The sequence below is a fragment of the Neofelis nebulosa genome, chromosome 2, assembly GCF_028018385.1.
Source record: "Neofelis nebulosa isolate mNeoNeb1 chromosome 2, mNeoNeb1.pri, whole genome shotgun sequence".
Taxonomy (NCBI): domain Eukaryota; kingdom Metazoa; phylum Chordata; class Mammalia; order Carnivora; family Felidae; genus Neofelis; species Neofelis nebulosa.
This window is the reverse complement of record NC_080783.1, coordinates 150,508,687-150,535,926: the sequence shown is the minus strand read 5'-3', so window position 1 is coordinate 150,535,926 and position 27,240 is coordinate 150,508,687. Positions and strand designations below refer to the sequence as shown.

General features: G+C 38.3%; 1 protein-coding gene and 1 long non-coding RNA gene across 4 annotated transcripts in view; one reads left to right on the top strand and one right to left on the bottom strand.

Annotated features, from left to right (window-relative positions):
- Positions 1-27,240, top strand: part of DNAI3 (dynein axonemal intermediate chain 3) — a 95,282-nt gene that overhangs the window by 41,837 nt on the left and 26,205 nt on the right. For all 3 annotated transcript variants that reach the window (XM_058716768.1, XM_058716767.1, XM_058716766.1), the window contains exons 9-16: positions 5,009-5,199; positions 6,173-6,297; positions 8,439-8,528; positions 10,563-10,649; positions 11,512-11,640; positions 14,898-14,971; positions 24,060-24,204; positions 25,586-25,673. In XM_058716768.1, the coding sequence (XP_058572751.1) occupies positions 5,009-5,199; positions 6,173-6,297; positions 8,439-8,528; positions 10,563-10,649; positions 11,512-11,640; positions 14,898-14,971; positions 24,060-24,204; positions 25,586-25,673 (929 nt within the window). The remainder of the gene's footprint in view (positions 1-5,008; positions 5,200-6,172; positions 6,298-8,438; positions 8,529-10,562; positions 10,650-11,511; positions 11,641-14,897; positions 14,972-24,059; positions 24,205-25,585; positions 25,674-27,240) is intronic.
- Positions 24,960-27,240, bottom strand: part of LOC131504460 (uncharacterized) — a 43,672-nt gene continuing 41,391 nt past the window's right edge. Inside the window, exon 4 of the long non-coding RNA XR_009258004.1 lies at positions 24,960-25,249. This is a non-coding gene — a long non-coding RNA (uncharacterized LOC131504460). The remainder of the gene's footprint in view (positions 25,250-27,240) is intronic.

Below are 27,240 nucleotides of genomic sequence, written 5' to 3'. Positions count from 1 at the left end.
TTTCTCCTCACAGAATTTCAGTTCTAGCAGGTCTCTGGAGAAGATATTAAAGATACAGAAAAACTGGTAGAATTACATCCTGTATATCTCATGGCAAGGCTAGGGGGACACACTACAGGCATAATTCCAGGAAACCTCCCGAAATCGCCAGGGGCTCAATGCTTTTAAAAAGGGGTTGCTGTTTTGTGGACTCTGCTGCTTGATGAGGGGAAATGAAAATCAGGTGTGGCTATGCCTGACTTTGAAGTAAGCCTCCTTTTCTTGTCTAGCAACATAATGAAATGTATTTCTGCTCAGCTACAAAACAAAACAACAAAAACAAAAGAACAGAGAGTGCATTAACTATTTGCCACTCATTCATTTATGGGAAGCATGCTGTACTTTTCCTATGGGACAATGAGAAACAAACAAGAAAACCTAAGGTCTCTCTTTCCCCATTTCAAATTTTAGTGATTAAAATTTTTCCAGCTAAGAATATTAAAAATGAGAAGTCTATGGACAATCCATCTCAAGGGCATAAGTGGCCTATAGCCAATTCTCAATTATCCACATTGTGTATTATCTTTAGACCCTTTATTCTTTTATTTCAGTTGCCATGCTTAGAGAGGGATAGTGAACAGCTTCAAAATTCCCTCCCTGAGACATGGGAAGGAGAAGCCGGAACCATAAGAAAAAAGAGGAAAATTGGCATAGGAATTACAGTAGTCCTGGTCAAGAATAAATAAACCCATGTGCATATATCACTGTCAGGTTTCCCACTCTAAAACTGTTTAAGGTTTATTCAGTTTTTTTAAGGCTAATATAAGCCTGGTTTTGTTCTGGGAAGAGTGCCCTTTTAGAAATGAGTTCTTTCTGAATTTTACCCATAACAAACCTGAGGGAAACAGTATTTTGCAAAAGAAGGAAATGATAAGAAAGGAGACAGAAGAATTCTCAAGCAACTGGGAAACAGCTCATTTGGGGGTGGGGGCAGGGAGGGAGAGAAACCCTTTAAAAGAAAAGTACTTACAGGCTTTAATTCAGACAACGGTTTTGCCAGCCTTCACTGCATAACCCTCAGAAACCACGTACTGGGGTGCAGGGAAATCAAGAAACGAAACCAGCGAAAAGATGCTGTCTTCACTTCTCCCTTGTGAATTACTTCCTAACTTGAGCTAAGAGGGAAGAATCAGGAAGCCAGAGCAAAGGCCCCTGTTTGTAGCTCCTCTCTTGGAAATCCCTTTCTCATTCAGGCTGAAACAGAGAAAAAAACAAAAAACAAAAAAACAAAACCAAACCCAAGATTTTGAAGATGCTAACAAACGCTTCTACTTGAAGCTCCAGGCTGTGAACCTACCCTACCTAGGGTGTTTCAACGTTAATGCGTATATGAATCACCTGGGGATCTTGTTAGACTGCAGGCTCTCACTCTGTAAATTCAAGGTGGTGACTGTGACTGCACTTTCAGCAAACTCCAGGTGATCATGATGATGCTGGTAGCATCACTGGGAAGATGAGTTTAACCAAGAGTATTCAATTAAGCAGTGAACAGTAGTGTTAATTCTTAACAGCAGGGGTATTAAATGGTTATCCTGCTTAATTACATTTTTAGGAGAATCTATTATAATATTTAGAGTTTATATTTAATTGTCTAAATAAAGGAGGGGATTTTCTTTCTTTTTTTTAGTGTTTATTTTTTATTTTTGAGAGGGAGACAGAGCGTGAGCAAGGGAGGGTAAAAGAGAGAAGGAGACACAGAATCCGAAGCAGGCTCCAGGCTCCGAGCTGTCAGCACAGAGCCCAACACGAAGCTTGAACTCCTGAACTGCGAGATCATGACCTGAGTCGAAGTTGGACACTTAACCCACTGAGCCACCCAGGCACGCCAGGAGGGTTTTTTTTTTTTCTTATTTTGGAACATTCATAATCAAGAGCCACTCTTTCAGCTTACCACACCTATTAAAAAAACAAGCTATTTAGACTATCAGTCATTAGGGTAAAACCTCTGGTGGCATTCTAATTGTGGGAGTCCCAGAGGCCATGTGAATGAGCTGGGTTTTCAAACCTAAGCATATGCAGGAGCAATAAACATGACAGAAACTTATAGTAACTATTTTTTGGTTTCGTTTTTTGTTTGTTTATAATACTACTTCTTTCAAGAACATACCTCAGTTTCATATTATAAACAAGTGACTAGGGGTGCCTGGGTGGCCCAGTCGTTTAAGCGTCTGACTTAAGCTCAGGTCACGATCTCGCGGTCCGCGAGTTTGAGCCCCGCGTCGGGCTCTGGGCTGATGGCTCAGAGTCTGGAGCCTGCTTCCGATTCTGTGTCGCCCTCTCTCTCTGCCCCTCCCCCGTTCATGCTCTGTCTCTCTCTGTCTCAAAAATAAATAAACGTTAAAAAAAATAAAAAAATAAACAAGTGACTAAGTAATGGTGGAATAAGTTGGTCAAACTCACAGAAAATAATTATAAGATCTAGAAAACAAGAGTTACACAGAAACACACACACAACTATTTGAAGTCTCAAGAGAGTAACCTAAAGTAAGCAGAAACTGGAGGGGAGAAGGATGAGATGTGCACATTTGCAGTGTTTTTTCTTTAAGTATTGCCTAATCCACAGGAGGCTCAAGTGACAGAAACCCGTAGGCTTATACAGGTCTGTTGGTGACAGAATAACCAAATGGTCAGGGGGAAGTCATGGAAAGGTGGTAGCCTCAGACAAGCTGAGACCCCAGTTCCACATAAAAAGTCTAACAAGATCCTAGGCTGCAGACTAACACACTCATTTTTAGGGGAAACCCCAGGAGAGTCCAGAAGGAACTACCAGCATCTAGAAGCTGAAAAATTAAGCAGAGATTTCAGCTACTATTCTACACAGAGAGGACAGAATTTAGAGTTTGAGTCCAGCCAAGTTAACTACATTATAGAACAAACTCCACTTTTCAGAGGAACAAAAGAGAATCCAGAGTCTCTACAACACATCATTTATAATGTCCAGTTTCGTTAAATATGTAAAGTCACTAAACATGTGAAGAAGTAGGAAAATGGGACTCTAGGGTTCTTCCTGACATCACCTCTGGCACGAACAAGGGTTTTATTTTCCCCCCAACACAAATACATGGTATCTTTTCCAACACCAACTCTCAAACTCTTAGACACTCTCCGGAGTTAGTGCAGTCTCCCCAAGTTAAGGGGCTTAGTCTCACCAGCCTGCCAGTCTCAAGTCCCAGGAGTGCTACACATAGTTCTGACCAGCCAGCTATAATGAGTTTGATACTTCTCCAGAATGACTCATCTAACTCAGGAAAGTGCTTCACTTACCATCACCAGTTTATCGTAAAGGATGCGACTCAGGAGCAGCCAAATGGAAGAGCTGCATAGGACAAGTTATCAGGGGTGGGAGGTGGGGGAGGGGGGGGCCTGCCAACCTCCTGGCACTTTCTTGCCTTCACCAACTTGGGAGCTCCTATCATAACTTTTTTTTTTTTTTTAAATTTTTTTTTTTTCAACGTTTTTTTTATTTATTTTTGGGACAGAGAGAGACAGAGCATGAACGGGGGAGGGGCAGAGAGAGAGGGAGACACAGAATCGGAAACAGGCTCCAGGCTCCGAGCCATCAGCCCAGAGCCTGACGCGGGGCTCGAACTCACGGACCGCGAGATCGTGACCTGGCTGAAGTCGGACACTTAACCGACTGCGCCACCCAGGCGCCCCATAACTTTTAAGACAGGAGCCAGTCAAGCCAGGGCCCTAGGCTATTAAAAGATGGGCCTAAAGGCGCCTGGGTGGCTCAGTCAGTTAAGCCTCTGGTTTGGGTTCAGGTCATGATCTCACAGTTTGAATAAACATTGAAAAAAAAAAAAAGATATGAGCCTGGCACTCAGAATGTTCTTAAAGGGTCAATATTAGCATTGTTAGCAGGATAGGTCTTTGTTTTAGGGCTTGTCTCCTGTATTGCGGGTTTAGCAATGGAATGAAACATATTCGTGCCTCCAGGACTTTGTGATAACTAAAACCACCACCACAGATGCACATACAGCATACTTCTAAATTCCAAAGCTTCCCTTGAGAATCTTACTTGTTTTACATTTTATATACATTATATATATGTGTACAATATATGTACAATATATATACAATATGTATATATTATAATCCTGATTAACATATAATCCTAAATATATATATAAAATCCTAATAATATATTTGTATACAAATTAGTACATATGATCATTTGGTACCAAATATGGCTAAGAAAATGGCATTTTCTGTCAGTTTGGGTTTTTCAGGAAGCAAATGAGACCCAGTGTAAAACAGGTTTACTGAGGCTCCCACTGTGTAAAATCAAAAAGTTTTTTTTAAGTTAGCAGGATTGGTTGTGCCCCTGGGTGGCTCAGTTGGTTAAGTGTCTGACTTCAGCTCGGGTCATGGTCTCGAGGTTCGTGGGTTCGAACCCCACATCGGGCTCTGGGCCGACAGCTCAGAGCCGGGAGCCTGCTTTGGTTTCTGTCTCCCTCTGTCCCTCCCCTGCTCACGGTCTGTCTCTCCCTCTCTCTCAAAAATAAACTTTAAAAAGTAATAATAAATAAAGTTAGCAGGATTGGGCAAGGAAAGCTTCAGCAAAGTCGTAGCCCACCCCAGCAGGAAGCTCCAGAGGGAACCAGCCTGTTGGAGAAGTCCTGCAGGAAGAAGAGCTTGGCAGGCACGGTGTCCCTGCAGCTGTCAGCTCAGTCATTGGCCCGGGAGAGCACAGTCTTGGCTGGGAAGCGTCTGCAGATGGCGAAGGTGTTCCAGACCATCAGCCAACAACATCCTGGTACTAGAAGTTTTGAGTAACACACAGACAGGAGGTTTCTTTCTCTTAAGTCACATATTTCACATGGGAGTAATCATTAGTTACCAAGTATAATTGAAGATATTTTGGTTTTTTTCCGTATGAATGAAGTAGGAGGAGCTGCCGAAAGACCTATCATTGAATACTATAATCCAACATCTTGTGTGTGTGTGTTTTGTCCCAACAAAATAGTGTTGAAATAGCCCTGCAGCAAAATGAAATCATGAACACATTTATTGATGACTGGAAGTGCCTGGCAGAAGAAGAAGGCACCTTTGGAGACAAAACTGATACCCACCTGAAAGAGTACCAGTCCTTTACCGACCTTCATAACCTAACAGAGAATATGGTCACTTCCGTCTCATGGCATCCGACTATCTATGGTGAGATGACCGTGACTGTGGTTCTCTTTGGTGAGGGCGAGGAAAGTCTTTTGCTTTTATATGTAAAATTACACACTACCTAAGTATCTCAGTTTCAGTAAGACAACTTCCAATTGCTGAGTGCACCTGCCGGGATCTTTCTTGGCATCCTGCAGTCCTGTGTTCTCCCAGCACCTCACTGTGACCTCTACAAGGACAGAACCAAGCTCAAGCCAGGGAAGTGACTGTCTCAGGTCACCCAGCTGGTGAAATGCTGAATCTGGATTTGCCTCAGCCTCTTGGGACTCCCAAGGCTAGCTCCATTCCGCCTGATACTCTTCCTCTCTGATTACAGGGCAAGAGAGGGAACACACCTCCTTTGTTTTTTTTTTTTTTTTTATGTTTACTTATTTTTGAGAGAGTGCAAACAGGTGAGGGACAGAGAGGGCAGGGCAGAGGATCCAAAGCCTGCTCTGCACTGACTGCAGCCAGTCGATGTGGGGCTTGAACTCATGAACCTTGAGATCATGACCTGAGCTACAAAGTAGGTTGCTGAACCAACTGAGCCACCCAGGCACCCCAAACACACCTCCTTTAAATCACTCAGCAGCCAAGGGGGGTAGCCCCATGTGCAAATGCAACTAAGCAGAGAAAAATGTCCTTTCCCTCTTTTTTCCTCTTCCCCTCCTCCACATTGGCCTTTTTCTCACACAAAAAATTTTTTTCTTACTAAATCTTTGAAGTTTACTGTTTATTTTACACTAACAGTACATCTCAATTTGGACTGACCACCTTTCAAGTGCTAAATTAGCAACATGTGGCTACTGGCCACCGTATTACACAGTAGAGCTCAAAGAGACTCTTGGTCTCTTATTGAATATATTTGTTTCATCAAAGTGGAAATGAATAGTGACCATGTAGAGCAATAAAACCTACAAACACTTTTCCATGTACAGTTGCTGCAGGTTTTAACTTCTAATTGTGTCTCAATCAGGGCTAATAGCTGTGTCAGTGGCTGTAAGACTCTCCCTTGAAGACAGAGTCCACTTTTCTGGTAAATTATTGCTGCAGCCATCACTAATTCTTTTCTGGAGTTTCTCCGATCCCATACATCCTCAGGTAATTGAGGAGAGTTGCCCACATAGTCTAAAAATATCAAATACTATGTTCACGTTTATCTTTAGCAGTTTTAATTGCAAAGTACTTTATAGTTACTTAATATGGTAAGCCGTTATAAAGTTAGGCTTTCTTCGATTCAGAATTTGTCATCAATTTGAGCAAGACTAAAGTTTACAGTCAGTTTATTGAACAAATCAATATGTTATTTTCAAAAAAGATTTTAAGAGGAACGTTAAACCATTCTTAAAAAGCAAACTCTTTTATGGGCTTCCTTTAAACACTATTTGTTCAAATGCAAATAAATTTTAATTTCACATGAATTTCCTCAGTTCCGAGGATCACCAGTAGGTGATGGTAATGAGTACAGACACCTGTGTGGGAAACACAGGGGTGCAGGGTGGGGGTGGGGACCATGGCCCCAGAAAGCGTACAGCCCATCTGTGGGCACAGCGACTCTTCAGCTCTCTTGTTGCCAGGTGTTGAACTTGTCAAAGGAATCCAGATCAGAAATTTTGAGTGAAATCTCCCAATTTTTAAATAGTTCAACTAAAACCAAACCAAATGCACAAATCAACCCAAATAAGGCTGAGGACTGGGTTTGCCCCACAGGGTTCTGTTTCCGTCATCTGCTCAAAAACAGTTTTATTTAGGGTGCTTTATAAAAGTGTTAGATTAAGTTTTTTTTTAATGTACTTAAATATAATATTTTGTTTCTATAAAGTATTATATAACTAAGTCTTTCCCTAATAAAACCTAGCCTTCCTCCCTTCCTTCTTCCCTAATTCATCTGAATTCAGGCAGTTTTACTATAATAGATTGGGGTACTTTAATTATTATAGACCTAGAGGTCAAAATAGCAGATCCCTGGTTCTTTCTTGTCAGCCTACTTACCACAAAAATGATGCCATTCTCTCACTGGGGTTTTCTAACATCTTCTAGTGGAGTAGAATTACTCACCAGTCCACAATATGGAAGTGTGGCTGAACTTTCAGACAAAAAGGAGGAAAGAAGGACCTTTTCCTCTATTTTAAAGACTAGCTTTTTAAAAAAACAAGCAAATTATTTATTAAAGAAATAATACAAATGATTTCTTTTGTCTTTGTTCTATCAAAACTATAGGAGAATTTTTTTTTAATTTATTTTGGAAGTAGAGTTTTCTCTAGAATCCACAGAGTGTCAAATAAACAAAGATGATTAGCTCCAGTTCCAGTCTGAAACCTTTAGCTCAGGGGTGGCAAACCAATGGCCTCTGGGCCTCTTCTTTCTTTTTTTTTAACTTTTTTATTAAAATTTTTTTTAACGTTTATTCATTTTTGAGAGACAGAGACAGAGCATGAGCAGGGAAAGGGTAGAGAGAGGAAGACACAGAATCCAAAGCAGGCTCCAGGCTCTGAGCTGTCAGCACAGAGCCTGACATGGGGCTCGAACTCACGAACTGCAAGATCATGACCTGAGCGGAAGTTGGACACTCAACTGACTGAGCCACCCAGGCACCCCAGGGCCCCATATTTCTGATGGTTTTGTTTAAAGAAGAACAGTAACCATGCAAGGTTTTTGCTTGGTGGTAACATATTAACACAGGTGCCAAAGAGATTTAATATACCTATTCCTTAAAGGGCCTCCTTCTTACCCTCCAGGCACTTGAGTTTGTTCACCTTCTGTGTTTGGTATTATTTTAAAATTTGAACTATTATCAGTGGCCAACACCTTTATTTTTTCTCATTCAACGAATTTTCTTTTTGAGTGCTCACGCTGTGCCAGGCTAGCTAGACAGTGGGGAACAAAACACAAATATCTTGTCCTCACAGAGCTTACCTTCATACTTCTCAGAAACACTAAGCTTAGTCTTTTTGTTTATAAAAAAATTAAAACATCTCCCAGCAATGACCCATGGAAGGTGGAGGAAGGGGAGACCTGGGCCCCTTGGGAATACAGCTCTCTCATACACGTAGCCAACATGCACAATACAATTTAGCGAAAGCAGTTTCCCATCCAGAGGTAGGATTCTGGGAATAGACTCTATGTCCACATTTCTTATAGATAGCTATACAATTCAACTTTTGATTGTCTCAATATTATTTTCTCACTATGATCTTAATAGGTTTTCTCACTCTCTCTTGAATTTGGGGGGTTTACTTTAGTTAATGCTGGAGAGCCCAGATGACATCTTCTGCTTCAAGTTCTGTCCGAGTGACCCTAATATCATTGCTGGAGGCTGCATAAATGGGCAGGTATTTATGGATTTTTTTTTCCCCAGCTATTTGTTAATTTAGATAATATTGGTAGGTTTTTTTTTTGTTGTTTTTTGTTTTTTTTTTTATAAATTTGCTATGCCTTTTTATTTTTTTTTTTTATTTTTATTTTTTGGGACAGAGAGAGACAGAGCATGAACGGGGGAGGGGCAGAGAGAGAGGGAGACACAGAATCCGAAACAGGCTCCAGGCTCCGAGCCATCAGCCCAGTGCCTGACGCGGGGCTCGAACTCACGGACCGCGAGATCGTGACCTGGCTGAAGTCGGACGCTTAACCGACTGCGCCACCCAGGCGCCCCTAGGTTTTTTTTTTTTTTAACATAAGGAGCCAATTTAGCAGAAGGAAAGCATGCCAATATTGTGCCAAGAACTGGGGTATACAGATGTGTTAGACATGGTATCAGGGCTCTCGGTGTCCCGGATAATCTCCTTATAACTGCAACAAAATCGGGTCAAATCTGTTTGTATTGTTGGAATAGAACTGAACGTTGTACAAGATTCCACAGAAGACCATAAAACACAAGCTAATATTAATACCTCTTGGTTACGAGTCCTCTTCTAACATTTCCCTGGTGATAGCAGTCAGGGACTGGTCCAGAATTTGAACAGAAATTCACTGGAAAAACATATATTTATTACTGAACTGACATATGTATAATTTGATACCATATTTGCTTTTTTCTTCTTTTCCTTTCTTTAAAAAATATTTTAATTTATTGTTTGAGAGAGAGGAGCGGGGAGAGGAGCAGAGAGAGAGAGGGGGACTGAGAATCTGGAGCGGGCTCTATGCTGACAGCAGAGAGCCTGACGCAGGGCTCAAACTCACGAACCATAGGATCGTGACCTGAGCTGAAGTCCTACACTTAACTGACTGAGCCACCTAGGAGCCTCTCTTCTTTTCCTTTTAAGTTAGCTAAGTTATATGAAATTTAGATCCTGTCTTCCAATTGCCTGTTTCTCTAATAAAGCAAAACAATAATCTTAAAGTTGTTTTATGATCATAATTTAAATTCACTGTGACCCCGTGAGTGTGACCATTAAGGACATATGGTCTTCTGTTGTGTGGCTAGGAAAACTTCCTTGTGATTGAAAATTTAAATGTCTACAACATCCATGACCATTTATCCAAAACCAAAACAACCGGAAAATAAAATTTCCCCCTCAGTTTTGTTCAACAATAACTGGTGGTCGGAATGATGACCCAGAGCCCTGTAAATCCTGAAATGCTTTCAGTTGCTCATTATGAAGGTGATATGACTTTGTTTAAGAATATTTTAGAAAAGGGGCGCCTGGCTGGCTCAGTCAGAAGAGTACTGGACTCCTGATCTCAAGATTGTGAGTTTGAGTCCCAGGTTGGGTGTAGAGATTATAGAGATTAAAGAAATAAATAAAAACTTTTTAAAAAGAGAATATTTTAGAAAAGCAAATGATGAAAATAAAATAACCCGCAATTCTGTAATCCTGACATGTTAACATTTTAGTGTGTTGAAATGACTTTTAATCATTGAAAATTATTCTAATTTAGTGTTGCACATTCCAGTTTATTCTCATTTTTCCAAAAATGATGAACCATGTATACGCAAATTTGGAGTTGGCTAGAATATTCAATTAAGTAGAAGTCATCATTTTCCAGCCTTTTTGGACAATTGGGTATCTGTGCTTCTGAAGAACAGGTAAAGCATCTCTCCCCACAATTACAGCACTTTCCCAAAGCAGAGGAAATTACATACCGTTCATCTTGGAGTTAAAAAAAAAAAAACACAACTACTAGCCTTTATTAACACAAGCAGAAGCACCAAAATCAAAGTGCTAAAAATACTTTTTAGAGGAGAAAACATTCTTTTCCCTATTAAAAGTTGCTGACTTACTAAGGATAGAGGCTAAATTTGATTATCATTCAGGGTCATTGATTTATCGGATTGTATGCCAATACCAATAGGTCTTAAAAAATCTTTAAAACCCAATTAGCTATTCCCTGGAAATATGTTGTAATAACATTTACTTCTGTTTTAGATTGTCCTGTGGGATATTACCGCACATGCAGATCGCATAGAAAACATCAAGACAGGAGGTAGCAGAAGTAAAAAAGCCACGCTCAAGGTTAGCTTTTTAGAACTTTTCCCTCACAAGTTTTTCCGATTCAGGAGTTCATCAAAAAGCACATAACAGAACTGCCAAGCTAAACAAAGTCTCAACAGAGCGGGAGGAAAAAGTATTATTTCCCACACCTTCACATCTGTTTGTGGACATGTTCTGAATCACCTTTATGTAGGCCCTTGTTTAAGAAGTCAGTAAAACAAGTCTCATGGTCTGAGGATGGTAGGTTGTTTTTGTTGTCAAATAAAATAAAGGGACCAGGTGACTTGCCTACAATGATGTCGTGGAAAGAGCACGGGACAGAAGGGCCATGCATCTAGGCTCCGGATGATAGTCCTGTGAGTTTGGACAGGCCCTCTCACCCCAGCAAGCATCGATTTTCTCATGTGTGAAACGAAGGGGTTACAGTGTTTCTGATAATAATATCCTGTGATTTTGCAAAGCTGTGGATGCTGCCAAGAGGGTTGAGGAAAGATTCCTCGGCTCCCGACACAGTACGGACCCACCATATTGCACAGCTCTACCCCAGCTCTTCAGCCTGAGCAGCAACAGGCCTCTCACCAAGACACGGCGGGACGTGGCCTTCTGTGCGCGCACGAAACACTCCTTCGGAAATGGGATCTCACTGATTCTGTAGGGGGTGGGTCAAGAATCCTTGTTAAGTTTGAAAGCTTAGATTAAGCTGAAGGGAAAGTACATAATCTTATTACCTTAATATAGGATATGCAGAAACACTAATTTATGTTTTTCTCTGAACTAGTATTTCTCCAAGTTAACTAGTTGTAGATGGAATAACTAGTAAAGTATGAATTCACTCATTAGCTCGGTGAAAGCAGCACGTAACGTTCTCTTGACGTTTTTCCAGCCCATGTTTCTCCTTGAACCAGACAGTAATAAAGAAGCGATGTATATCAGACACTGCGCAGTCTCCTCGATAGAAAATGGTCATAAGAAAGTAATCACAGATATACACTGGCTGTCTGACACATTTGAGGTGAGTCTTGATGGCTTCATAGTTCTCTCCTGCTGGATTGTACATTCTCGGAAGATCTTCATTCAAAGATTTTATTCAAGTCAACAATTCATTTACATTTAAATCATGAAATAACCGGGAAGCAGGCGTCAAATGGTTGTGTCAGTGTTGCCTGGCCAATACCCGACTTGGAGATCAGAATAAGGCCGATGTTTCAACTTCAATGGTTTATAAACCACTGAACGATGTAGATGGTGTCAACATTGATATACTACAATAGTGGAGAAGATAAGAGTTTGATATGTAAAAATAGAGTGCAAATATTTTATACCCTTAGCCTTTGTGGGTTTAAAAGTCATGATTTCAGGGGCCTCTGGGTGGCCCAATCGGGCATCCGAGTTCGGCTCAGGTCATGATCTCACCGTTTGTGAGTTTGAGCCCCTTGTCGGGCTCTTGTGCTGACAGCTTGGAGCCTGGAGCCTGCTTCGGATTCTGTCTCCGGCTCTCTGCTCCTCCCCTGCTCAAGCTCTGTCTGTCTGTCTCTCTCAAATATAAATAAACATTAAAAAAATCTTTTTAATAAAAAAATAAGTGACGATTTCAGCTAGTTGGAGCAGGCGACTCTGAAGCGCTGTGACATATAATAATGTGCTATTTTGCTAAGGCACCTTTGAACTGGTGGGTGAGAACTGGTCATGCAGTGAGTGAGTCCAGCTGACTGCCCAGCATCCACAGTGCAGTTTGGTTTCGTAGTTCTGTACCTGACTCACCAAGTCTGGTGTCAGTGAATTTGGAGACTGGTAAGCTCCCCAGATGTCTCCCTTGGAGACCCTGAGGGTCTCCCGTGTACTTTCAGAATATCAAAGCCTATGATGAGAAAGTAAAGTTATAAAAGGCAATTCGCCTTTCAATGTATTCAAATGGATTATGCAAACAAACAATACTTTTAAGACTCATAATGGACCAAAACAAACAGCCCAGATAGTTTCTATTACCTATAGAAGTTTGACATATGGTAATGGAAGGAACTCTCAGCCCCAACTTCATTTCAGCTCACACCATATACACAAATTAATTCAGATGATTATAAAGTTAAATAAAAATAGCAAATCACAGGAAAAATGTAATACAGCAAAAGAATATCATAGAATAGCATAGTTCTAGATCGAGGACAGTTTTCTAAGCTAATTAATGTTGAAAGAAATTCAAAACATACACGTGTAAATGTCTAAATTAAAAAATAAAAAGCAAACAACAAAATGGAAAATATTGGTCTCAAATATGGTAAATACAAAATTTCCAGTAAATAAAATATATACTGTATACTATACAATATAACTATATACAATATACTATATACTAACTATATATAATTAGTAGATAAACACGAAAATCATTCAGGCTTTTTAATATCAAAGAAATTAATTATAAAGCAACAATAATATACTATTCTGGACCTATTTATTTTTTCAATGAAAATTTAATAAATAATAAATAATAAATAATAAATTTAATAAATAATAATACCCTGTGTTAAAAAGGATGCAATGGTGAGGGGCGCCTGGATGGCTCAGTCGGTTAAGCGTCCGACTTCAGCTCAGGTCATGATCTCACGGTTCGTGAGTTCGAGCCCTGCATCAGGCTCTGTGCTGACAGCTCAGAGCCTGGAGCCTGTTTCCGATTCTGTGTCTCCCTCTCTCTCTCTGACCCTCCCCCATTCATGCTCTGTCTCTCTCTGTCTCAAAAAAAAATAAACATTTAAAAAAAAATTAAAAAGGATGTAATGGTGAAACCAGTAAACTCTAACATTGCTGGTTCCAACATAAAACTTTTGGAATACAATTAGTCAATGTAGTTCTTAAATCATCCAAATTTTCAACGTTTTGAACAGTAATTCAAGTTGTGGGAATTCATATTCATAAGAAATAATCCAACTCAGGGGCGCCTGGGTGGCTCAGTCGGTTAAGTGCCCAACTTCGGCTCAGGTCATGATCTCATGGTTCATGGGTTCCAGCCCCGCATCAGGCTCTGTGCTGACAGCTCAGAGCCTGGAGCCTTCTTCACATTCTGTGTCTCCCTCTCTCTTTGCCTCTCCCCCACTCATGCTATGTCCCCCCCCCTCTCAAAAATAAAGAAACATTAAAAATATTTTTTTAAAAAAGAAATAATCCAACTCGTGCCTCAAGATACAAAATTATACGCACATCTTAACAAACTGTGTCAAAATGTATTCATGAAAAGAGACTGGAAAAGAATATAGGTTAGAATTATATTCGATTTTAAAACCTACTTTCCAAATGTCTATAATATTATACTATGTTGTTGCTGTTTTTAAAATCATTAAAACATAAAAGCCCAGGCAAGCACGCTTCTGGGCTCTCACCCTGCACTTCATACCGCAGCGAAGGTTCAGCAGAGGGAGAGGCGCACAGACTCTGGGTTGCTTATCAGATCTGAGTACAAGTTGGCAGCAGTTGGGAACCTGAGAGGGTTCAGACCGTGGTGGCCTCAGCCAGCTTTCCAGGGTCTTAATTCCTGTGCCTTCTACCGGCCGCAGCAATACAGCACCTGTCTCCCTCCTCCCACCCCTACTCTCACTGCTTATTTGCTGTTAGAGCCCCTGCCTTTGTTTACTTTTTGCTCATCAGGAAAATAGGGAACCGGGGAAAGTCATGTTTCCCTATGGATTCAAGAGCAGCACTTTCATAGATTGCCACAAAACCTTTCACCTCGTTTCAAAGCTAGCTGCTTGGAATTTGGGACCTTCTAGGACCCTGAGGAGCCATTAACTGTGCTAGGTGGCTGTGGGTATCTAATGTAACACTAAGCGTCTTCTCCACTGACCTTATCTGCTTAACAATCTCATAAAACCTCCTGTTTCATTCCACCATTAATAGTAAAAAACAAAAGAGCCTATGATTCTAATTATAATGGATCATCAAATTATGATACACCATCTATATGTTATAAGACTATTAAAATGATTTATGAGTACATAGGAAAATGTTCAAATGATATCAACTGAAAAATCTAAGGACAGAAATTTTTACGCATGCTAATTAAAACTATGTAAAAATGTTTCTGTGAAAAAAAGACTGGAAAAAATATATGGCAGAATTATACTTTATCTTAAAACCTATTCTCCAAATTTCTGTGACAGCGTTATATTCCTTTAATAAAAATTAAAACCTGAAAATATTTAAAGAGTAAAAAGCTATGAGGAAAGTCATTACTGTTCTAGGTACACGGAATTTACTTCTTATGTTTTTAAAAAACAGATTAACAGAATGGGTTCTGTCTTTGAGAATCGAAATGGAATATGCTGTCAACTTGTCACATGTTCGGCTGATTGGTAGGTCTTTGTTAGTGTTCATGGGTCAATTCAACATGGTGGGGGGGGGGGGTGGGCAGGAATGCTTCCCCACAGTTCTAGCAAGCAATGCTCTGGACACCAGCTGGGTGTCTTACAACTCAACTCACTTCTGACACTATCTGCCGGGATTCACAGGTTAAGGTTCAGTCCTACCTGACTGCTCTCTCCACCCCTCACTCTCGCCACCCCCTTTCCGCTGCCACCTCAGATGCTAGTCACAAGCCCAGGTTGTTACCTGTACTTCTGACTGACTTGCTGTAGATTGGAAGTTCCCAAGATTCCCTCTTCAGGTTGGATTAATATGCTAGAGCATGTCACGGAACTCAGAGAAACAATTTACTTACTAGATTACTGGCTTATTATAAAAGGATGTAATTCAGGAACAGTCAGATGGAACAGATGCTTAGGGCAAGGTATGGGGAAAAAGCTAGGAGCTGCCATGCCCTCTCTGGTGCTCACTGTCCCCAGTCTCCATGTGTTCACTAACCAGGAAACTCTGAAGCCTATCCTCTTGGGGTTTTTCGGAGGCATCATTACACAGATACCGTTGATAGAATAATTGGCCATTGGTGACTGAACTCCCGCACCTCTCCCCGCCCCGGAAGTCAGGGGGTGAACTGAAAATTCTAACTCTCTAATTGCAAGGTTGCCTCCACTGGCAACCAGCCTCCATCCTTAGGTGTTTTCCAAAGGTCACCTCATTAACATAACAAAAGGCACCTTTACCACCTTCAAACATCTAGGAAATTCCAAGGGTTTTAGAAGCTCCCTGCTAGAATCCTGGAGGAAGATCAAATTTATATATCTTACAATTCACAATATCACAGTATTATTTTAAACATTACCTAAAATGTTTTCATACTATATATCCTTTTTTTTCCTAGATGCTTCTAAAATCATTATCTTCTTCTGTTCCTTAAATAATCTTTATTGTAACAATTAAACCTGATATAATAACAGGACAGAAGAGATTGTTGCTGGTTGAAAAAATATTTTTATAAATACAAATATGTTGTAAAAAGAATTAATGAGGCTTCATGGTTGTTAATGTTGTATAACATTATCCATAGTTATGCTGCTTCTTTATATTCTCATATTTGTGAATTTACATTCAATTTTATCTCACAAAGATTACAACAGTTAATTGGGAAAGCTTCTTTTTGAAAGTGGAAAAGTTTTACATTAAAAAAATTTTTTTTAATTTTTATTTATTCTTGAGAGAGAGAGAGACAGAGTGCAAGCAGGGGAGGAACAGAGAGAGAGAGGGAGACACAAAACCCCAAGTAGACTCCAGGCTCTGAGCTGTCAGCACAGAGCCTGATGTGGGGCTCAAACCCATGAACCATGAGATCATGACCTGAGCTGATATTGGATGCTCAGCCGACTGAGCCACCCAGGCACCCCAGAAGTTTTACATTTTTATTGCATATTTATAAAAGTTTTTTTTTTAATAAACAATTTGATAACTATGTTGGAGAATGTGCACTTAAATAAAATCACATCTCCCAATTTCTGGAACTAAAAATTCACAATGAAGTAGGAAATAAGAGTGATATTATTTATCTAGCATCCAAATACTGGCAAAACTTGTCCATTCCAAATAGCTTTAACCCCAATAGTTGACAGCTATGCAGTGGAAGATGAAGGTATATGTAACATTAACAGCAGCCATGGGCAAAGGGTCAGGGAGACATGATTAATCCTATGGACACATATTGGGTAAGGTTCTGTGACTCCAGGCAAAAGAAATTGACTATGGCTAACTTAAGGGGATAAAATCAATTTATTGGAAGTTTATGCCAATACTAATAAGTTAACTATTTTTATATTTACAACTACCCTGAAAAATATTTATGGATAGAGAAAATGAGACTTTGAAGGCAAACACATTATCTACCAATAACTCACTATACACATAGTGAGGTGTACATACACCAATATCCTATACTATATATAGGTAGTAAGTAATGATACTGCGGAATCAAAAAAAGAGCAGACTCAGGCCTCAGAAAAAACCCCATGGATTTGGGTAGCTGGAATGAATGCCTAGCTCCTTCCATCTGATTGGATCAGTTCTAACATGACTTCTTTTCCATCAAATTCACCCCTTTGGCCAGGGAGGTAATGGTAGGGCACCTTGAGTGACAACTCCAACCTGACCGCATGCAATGGGGAAGGGCAGTTCCCCAAAGGACCATTAGAATGTTCCTGCTAAAAAAGTAAAAGGGCATGGAGGTGGGGGGATTATTGCCCAAAAGGGCCACCAGTAGGGTTATATGAAATATTTACACAACAATTAAAATTGTTATGGTTTCACGGAGAAGTGTTTATGGTATGATATTGATTATAAACAACAAAATGCAAAGCTATACTGTTGTTCGGTAGCCTTGGAAAACATCTAGAAGCACTGAACAGACTTAAAATATTACACGTTTTATATTTAAGACACAGATCCTTGATTGTTGGTTATAATGATGGCCCTTGAATTTGGAAATATTCCAGAAGAGTCTAGAAATAATTCCTTCAAAAGTTGTTTTTAAAAAGTTTATGCATTTAGAAAAGCTAACTTTTAGTTATTTGGAAAACTTACCAGTTCTAATCTTTATACTTCAGCCATGCCAAGGTCTTATAATATAGAATAAGAGAAAATAAGGTCCCAGCGTGCCTGAGTGGCTCAGTTAAGCATTTGACTCTTGATTTCAGCTCAGGTCATGATCTTAGGATTCATGAGACCAAGTCCCAACTTGGGTTCTGTGTTGACAGTACACAGCCTGCTTGGAACTCTGTCTCTCTCCTTCTCTCTGTCCCTTCCCTACTCACACTCACTCTCGCTCTCTCAAAATAAATAAATAAACTTTAAAAAAATAAAATAAGTTTCCATTAATAAAAAATATGGCTAAACAATGGGATATTACACAGCTACTAGAAAAGAATGAAATCTTGTCATTTGCAACAACATGGATGGATCTAGAAGGTATAATGTTAGGTGAAATAAGTCAGTCAGAGAAAGCCAATTATCATATGATTTCACTCGTGTGGAATTTAAGAAACAAAACAAAGAAAAAAAGAGACAAACAAATAAACAAACAGACCAAAAAACCACTCTTAACTATAGAGAAAAACTGATGGTTACCAGAGCGGAGGAGGGAGAGGGGATGGATGAACTAGGTGAAGGGGATTAAGAACACACTGATCCTAGTGAGCCTTGAGTAATGTATAGAATTGTTGAATCACTACTTTGTACACATGAACCTAATATAATGCTATATATTAATTATGTTGGAATTTAAAAAATAAATTAATAAAAAAAAAAGAATATGTGACTGATTCATGCAGAAAGTCCAACTGAAGTTACATGTATTTAGCAAAATCATTTCATGGATAATGCAAATTAATGCTATAAATGAGATTTAAGAAGATCTTTGTAATTTGGAAAAACAGTTTTAAAACAACTATAGTTATAGTTTAAAGCAGATTTTTTTGTGTCATTTGTGGTGTTCTCCAAGGATTTATATTTTGACAACATAAAAATGATTAATACTTTCATGAATTTTAACTGTTCATTATTAAGATGAATAAATGATTAATATTAAGTCACATAAATGAATATGTTTTGTTAGTCTTACTTGAATTACTATCTGTTTATCTAAATACTTTAACTTACACATCTAAATTCTTTAATAATGTCTTAAATTTATTAATCAGTTTCTTCATAACCTCAGTGATAGAAATTAGGGAGCTAATACAGCATATTCTTTGCCATCCTCAACACATGTTTTCACATAATTAACACAAAGGCACTTTTATACTAAAATAGTGTACAAGTATCATTATAAATGTGTTACCAAGTTCATTACACTAAAAATAATACTTTATATATAATGTGTGGAACATTATAAAGAATTTTCACATACATTATCTCATTTGATTTTTATAGTCAATCTGTAAGGAAGGAGAAAAAAGACGAGAAATAACCTTTATTGGATGCTTACTATGCACAAAGCACATTAAATCCAACATTGCCTGTGTAAATATACATATATTTATATGATATATTAATTTACATTATATATTATATATTTATAATATATATTTATATATCATATCTCTTGTACATGACACCAAAAACATAAGCAATAAAAGAAAAGAGATAAATGGAAATTCACCAAAATTTTTGTGCTTCAAAAGGCACTATCGAAAAGTTAAAAAAGACAGCCCACAGAATGGAAGAACATATTTGCAAATCATATATCTGATTAGAAATTTCTATCCAGAATATGAAAAATTCTTACAACTCAACAACAAAAAGTCAAAAAACCCAATGTAAAAGTGAGCAGATTACCAATAGACATTTCTCCTCTCAAAATAGCAAATGGCCAATAAACACATGAAAAGGTGTTCAACATTACCTATGAGGGAAATGCAAATTAAAACCACAATGAGCCAGTGTGATCAAAAAGAAAAAGGAAGTGACCCAAATAAATAAAATTAAGAATGAAAGAGGAGAGACCACAACCAACACAGCAGAAATAAAAACAATAAGAGAATATTATGAGCAATTATATGGCAATCTGGAAGAAATGGACAAATTCCTAGAAATATATACACTACCAAAATTGAAACAGGAAGAAATAGAAAATTTGAACAGACCCATAACCTATAAGGAAATTGAATTAGTAATCAAAAATCTCCCAAAAAACAAGAGTCCAGGGCCAGATGGCTTTCCAGACGAATTTACCAAACATTTAAGGAAGAGTTAACACCTATTCTTTTGAAGCTGTTCCAAAAAATAGAAATGGAAGGAAAACTTCCAAACTCATTCTATGAAGCCAGTATTACCTTGATACCAAAATCAGACAGAGACCCCACTAAAAAGTAGAACTATAGACCAATATCCCTGATGAACATGGATGCAAAAATCCTCAACAAGATATTAGCCAACCGGATCCAACAATACATTAAAAAAACTATTCACCACGACCAAGTGGGATTTATACCTGGGATGCAGGGCTGGTTCAATACCTGCAAAACAATTAACGTGATGCATCACATCAATAAAAGAAAGGACAAGAACCATATGATCCTCTCAATAGATGCAGAGAAAGCATTTGACAAAATACAGCATCCTTTCTTGATAAAAACCCTCAAGAAAGTAGGGATAGAAGGATCATACCTCGAGATCATAAAAGCCATATATGAATGACCCAATGCTAATATCATCCTCAATGGGGAAAAACTGAGAGATTTCCCCTAAGGTCAGGAACAAGACAGGGATGTCCACTCTCGCCACCGTTATTCAACATAGTATTGGAAGCCTTCACCTCTGCAATCAGACAACACAAAGAAATAAAAGGCAAGAGGAGGTCAAACTTTCACTCCAAATCGGCCAGGAGGAGGTCAAACTTTCACTCTTCGCAGATGACATGATACTCTATATGGAAAACCCTAAAGATTCCACAAAAAAACTGCTAGAACTGAATCATGAATTCAGCAAAGTTGCAGGATATAAAATCGATGTGCAGAAATTGGTTGCATTCCTATACACCAACAATGAAGCGACAAAAAGAGAAATCAAGGAATCGATCCCATTTACAGTTGTACAAAAAACCATAAAATACCTAGGAATAAATCCAACCAAAGAGGTAAAAAACCTATACACTGAAAACTATAGAAAGCTTATGAAAGAAATTGAAGAAGACACAAAAAAATGGAAAAAGATTCCATGCTGCTGGATAGGAAGAACAAATATTGTTAAAATGTCAATACTACCTGAGGCAATCTACACATTCAATGCAATCCCTATCAAAATAACACCAGCATTCTTCACAGAGCTAAAACAAATAATCCTAAAATTTGTATGGAACCAGAAAAGACCCCGAATAGCCAAAGCAATCTTGAAAAAGAAAACCAAAGCAGGAGGCATCACAATCCCAGACTTCAAGCTATACTACAAAGCTGTAATCATCAAGACAGCATGGTACTGGCACAAGAACAGACACTCAGATCAATGGAACAGAATAGAGAACCCAGAAATGGACCCACAAATGTATGGCCAACTAATCTTTGACAAAGCAGGAAAGAATATCCAATGGAATAAAGACAGTCTCTTCAGCAAATGGTGCTGGACAGCGACATGCAAAAGAATGAACCTGGACCACTTTCTTACACCATGCACAAAAATAAACCCAAAATGGATGAAAGACCTAAATGTAAGACAGGAAGCCATCAAAATCCTCAAGGAGAAAGCAGGCAAAAACCTCTTTTATCTTGGCCGCAGCAACTTCTTATTCAACACGTCTCCAGAGGCCAGGGAAACAAAAGCAAAAATGAACTACTGGGACCTCATCAAAATAAAAAGCTTCTGCACAGCGAAGGAAACAATCAGCAAAACTAAAAGGCAACGGACAGAAGGGGAGAAGATATTTGTAACGACATATCAGATAAAGGGTTAGTATCTAAAATCTATAAAGAACTTATCAAACTCAACACCCAAAAAACAAATAATCCAGTGAAGAAATGGGCAAAAGACATGAATAGACACTTCTCCAAAGACATCCAGATGGCCAACTGACACATGAAAAAATGCTCAACTTCACTTATCATCAGGGAAATACAAATGAAAACCACAATAAGATACCACCTTACACCTGTCAGAATGGCTAACATGAACAACTCAGGCAACAACAGATGTTGGCGAGGATGCGGAGAAAGAGGATCTCTTTTGCATTGTTGGTGGGAATGCAAGCTGGTGCAGCCACTGTGGAAAATAGTATGGAGGTTCCTCAAAAAACTAAAAATAGAACTGCCCTACGACCCAGCAACTGCACTACTAGGCATTTATCCAAGGGATACAGGTGTGCTGTTTTGAAGGGATACATGCACCCCCATGTTTATAGCAGCACTATCAACAATAGCCAAAGTATGGAAAGAGCCCAAATGTCCATCAATGGATAAATGGATACAGAAGATGTGGTATATATATATATATATATATATATATATATATATATACACATACACAATGGAGTATTACTTGGCAATCAAAAAGAATGAAATTTTGCCATTTGCAACTACGTGGATGGAACTGGAGGGCATTATGCTAAGTGAAATTAGTCAGTCAAAGACAAATATCATATGACTTCACTTGTATGAGGACTTTAAGAGACAAAACAGATGCACATAAGGGAAGGGAAACAAAAATAATATAAAAACAGGGAGAGGGATAAAACATAAGAGACTCATAAATATGGAGAACAAACAGAGGGTTAGAGGAGGGGGTGTGGGAGGGGGGATGGGCTAAATGGGTAAGGGACACTAAGGAATCTACTCCTGAAATCATTGTTGCACTATATGCTAACTAATTTGGATGTAAATTTAAAAATAAATAAATTAATTAAATTAAAAATTAAAAAAAGATTGCAAAAACAAAACAAAACAAAACACAATGAGACCTAAAATAGCCAAAGTGACAATCTTGATAAAAAACAAAGTTGGAGGACTCACACTTCCTGATCTCTGAACTTTCTGCAAAGTTATAACTATAGAGACAGATCTACTGACACTGGCATAAAGACAGACACAGAAATCATACAGTACAGCAATAAACCTATATGTCTATGGATGACTGATTTTCAACAAGAGTACTGAGACAATTTAATGGAAAAAGACTAATCTTTTCAACAAATGGTGCTGAGACATTTGGCTGAATATGTGCAAGCAAAAGAATGAAGTTGGACCCTTACCTCACACCTTATACAAAAATTAGCTGAAAATGGAACAAAGATCTAAATGTAAGATGTGAAACCATGCAGCTTTTAGAAGAAAACATTAACAAACATAAGCATAAATGTTCATGACCTTGGATTAGAGAGTGATTTCCTACATATTACTTCCAAAGCACATGCAAATGTAAATCTAAATCAATTTTAAATTTTTTTTCAATGTTTATTTATTGGGGGGGGGTGTTGCAGAGAGAGAGAGGGAGACAGAGAATCCAAAGCAGGCTCTGTGCTGTCAGCACAAAGTCCAACATGGGGCTGGAACCCACTAACTGTGAGATCATGACCTGAGCTGAAGTCAGAGGTTCAACCGACTGAGGCACCCAGGTGTCCCAAATCTAAATTAATTTTTATGAGACACCACTTCCCCCACTAGGATGGCTGTAATAAAAAAGACTAAAAGTAGCAAGTGTTGGCAAGGATGTGGAGTAATTTGAATCCTCACACATTGCTGATGGGAACGTAAAACTGATGCAGTTGCTTTGGAAAATGATCTAGCAGTTCCTCAAAAGATCAAACCCAGAAGTTAGCATATAACACAGCAATTACACTCCTCAGTGTATACCTAAGAGAAATGTAACCAGGAATCCACACAAAACTTATACACAAATGTTCAGAGCAGCATTCTTCATAATAGTCCATCAACTGGTGAATGGATAAATAAACTATGGTATATTCCATACAATGGGATATTATTTGGCAATACAAAGAAATGGTGTGCTGACATGAACTTCGAAAATGTGCTAAATGACAGAAGCCAGTCACAAAAGGCCACATATTCTGATTCCATTTATGTGAAATGTCCAGAAGAGACAAGTCTATACAGACAAGAGGTGGATGAGTAGTTGTCTAGGGCTGGTGGGAGGGGCTGGGGGCAATGAGGAGTGACTGCCAATCTGTACAAGATTTCTTTTTGGGGTGAAAAAAATCTTCTAAAATTGACTGTGAAAAATTGAAAACCACTGAATTGTGTACTTTAAATAGGTGAATTTTGTGCTATATGAGTTAGATTTCAATAAAGTTGTTATGTTAAAAAAAAAGATGGTGTCAGTCTCCAAACTCAATTCTCCTATAATATTCGTGTTAATACTAGCAAAGTCATGAAATAACCTTATAAACTGTATAATTTTCTATAAGATGCAAAACAGTGGCATTTCATAAAAATCTTACTTTCAGAGGTATTAAAATACAGCCATGATTACATTGCTAATGTGTAACAGCAGGAAGTATGGTAGTTCTCAGGCTATACCTCTTATTTATATTAAATAACATGTGAATTTTTTTTAAAGCACAATATGTTTTTGGGATATCAGATCACAGAAAGCTTTAACCCCACCACCAATAGAGAAAAAGAAAGAAGAAAGTATTGAAATTCCTTTTGATGTGCCATCTACTTTTTTGCATCTAGATCTCTCCTGGAAACCCCTCATTAAGGTAACACGCAGTTTAGTCCATTCTATTAGCTTATATATACTTCGTATTGTGTACATGCATTTGCATACATATATACACACACTCTAAAAGTGGAGGAGCTCAAATTAGCATAAGACTTTATAATTTACGTATTCATTTAACCAACTGATTCTTTCATTGAGGATTATTATGATGCCTGCTTAGGTCAAGCCCAAAATCACAATTTTTGTGAACTCAAGATTGACATTTGTTCATGTATTAGCAAGCTGCAACTTATCAATGATTTGTATAATAACTATTCATGTGCATGAGCAGTTCTCTGTAAATCAGTAGGCTCTCCCATTAGCTAGAAATGCTAATTTTGCCCCTGATGTAGGCAAAATTCTGCATGTTTCGCATCTAGTAGGAAACAGTATTTTAATACCCATGAGCAAACAAAACTGAAAGTAATTGAAAGAGTAATTGCTTGCACTTTTCTTGAAAAGCAGAGCTTGAAAAAAAGCAATTTTAATTTGAGAAAGATATGGCTGTGGATGGAATATGTATGGAAATTATGAATGAGCTTCCGATATTGATGACTTTCCTTTTTTAGAATGTGTAGTTCTAATTCCAAACTTAATACTTTTTTCCCTTTGTTGTACAAGTGTCATTATTACATTATATTACATTACATTACATTACATTACATTACATTACATTACATTACATTATTATATATTTGCTCCAAATGGAAGAGAGAGCACAGAGGGGTGAGAATATTCCTGAAGTAGCTGGGATTAGGGATTAGAAATTAGAAAGAGAGGGTTAGGAATTTTCTGTGGTAGGATTTACTTGAACTATAAATAGTTTTAAAAGAAGTGTGCAAAGACTCACCTGAGTAATTGTAAGCATATAGACAAACATCCTGATGGAGAAACATGGGGCAGATGCTGTGAGGGAAAAATATCCTGTTCTGGTGCAGACTCAGGGCCACTTCTGGAGCTCAGGGGCATGTGTGTCTGCAAATGGACTAAGCAGTGCCAGGCAGATGAAAAGACCCCACACAACCTTCTGGAGGTTCGTTTAACTGAAAGATTTAGGAAACAGGAGAATAAGCCCTTATTTTATATTAAAACCAAAAAGATATATTATGAAACAGAATACACAATATTTTCAGAAATTAAACACACGAGCCTGGGATTTGGAAAGGAGCTCCTGGACAAGCACCCTTGGGTCACAAGATTTTAGAAACTGTGGTTTAGACACTATCCCTGGGGAAAAGCAACCAGAAATCTGAAAGAGAATGGAAAAGGGACAAGGGGAGGGAGGTGGAAAACAGCCATCTGGGGGCAGAAGGGAAAAGCAAGAATAAATCACCCACAGGATATATAGAAATAATCTTTCTTCTATGTTCTCCCAAAAGATAAGGCTGTCTAAAGGTGAAACAAGTTTAGACCACTGCCCAACCAAGATCAGCCTGAGTGAGGACCATCTCCTCTACAAAGCACAAGGTAACTGCTTTTGTTTATTAAAAAGGCATGAGGGCGTCCCTGGGTGGCTCAGTCAGTTAAGTGGCTGACTCCTCGTTTCAGCTCAGGTCATGATTTCAGGGTTGGGTTGGTGAGTTTAAGTCGAGATGGGCTCTGCACTGACAGTGTGGAGCCTGCTAGGATCCTCTCTGCCTCCCTCTCTCTGCCCCTCCCCCGCTCATTCTCTCTCTCTCTCCCTCTCTCAAAATAAATAAATTAAAAAACATTTTTAAAAAGGCATGTAATAGTTTGAGTATTAGTGGTTCCTTATGTCTACAGTGAGTTAGACAGTTGCTAAGATAGTCTGATTTGTAAAAAGAATACAGAAACTCAAACTCTCCAATATGGAACTTTATAATGGCTCTAATAACTACAGCCAACACATTAAAATTGCCTATATACACACAAAGATTTCACAGGATTCAGTTCAGCTTAGTTTCATAAACATTTATTGAGTACATTTATATATGTTTGAAAACTCATTGAAAAATTTTTACAAAACTGTCTTAATAAGTATGCATGTGCTCAAAGAATAGTTGTATAAAATGGAACATATCTCAAGTCTAGCAAAATAAGTTATGAAATGTAAGAAATAAATTACCATTCCCAATCAGAACATAATAGAAAAATTAATATTCATACAGCACCACCATAAAACAGAGTAGAGAAATAACAATTGACTTTTTAACCTATCTCAACCCATACACCTTTGTTGAAATAATTGAAGGGTACACATATAAATGTCAAAGCTATTAAAATAAAGGTATGCATGAATATCCCACCCTGAGAGCAATGCATAATGGAAATGTACAAGAATCACTAGAAACTGAAGTACTTACCAAATATTTGCCTTATCGAAAGGATTTCCATTTATAAGTTGTTGAATGTTCAGTTAAATGATAGAATATCTCAGAAATATATATATCTAATACCCAGCTTGGGCAAAACTCACTTTGAAGCTGTGTGTTTCATAGATACAACTCAAGACCTCATGCTAAAAACCAACCAACCAACAAACAAAGGAATCACTATATTTTTATGGGCATTTTCTAAGCAGTATTAAAACATCTCATGTTTTTATGTATTTGGGCCTGCAAAGGCCCAAATTCCAGGTTCCAGAGGGAATCGAAGTTGGGTTCTCTTCTCCACTTCTTTGTATTCAGCTATTGGCTATAATTTATTGAATTTCAGCCATGAGTCAGGTACTGTGCTAGCTAATATTGCACATGGTTTCATTCATTTAACAGTTATTTATAAAATTCTCATTTTATGCCAGGCCCCAGGAGTGTAACAATGAGTAAAACAGATGCCAATGATCATGACAATCCTGCAAACTGGGAGTTTTCATTACCATTTTATAATTAAGGAAACCAAAACTGAGAGAGGTTAATGTAACTTGTAAAGAGTAACTCATTAAATACCTTACTCTTTAATGAAAAAAGATGATCATGAGGATGTTACTGCTTTTATCCAACTACTAGTAAGGACATTACTGTATCTTTTATAGTGTGCTTTTTTTCTTACTTTTAACAAGTTTATTGAGGTATAA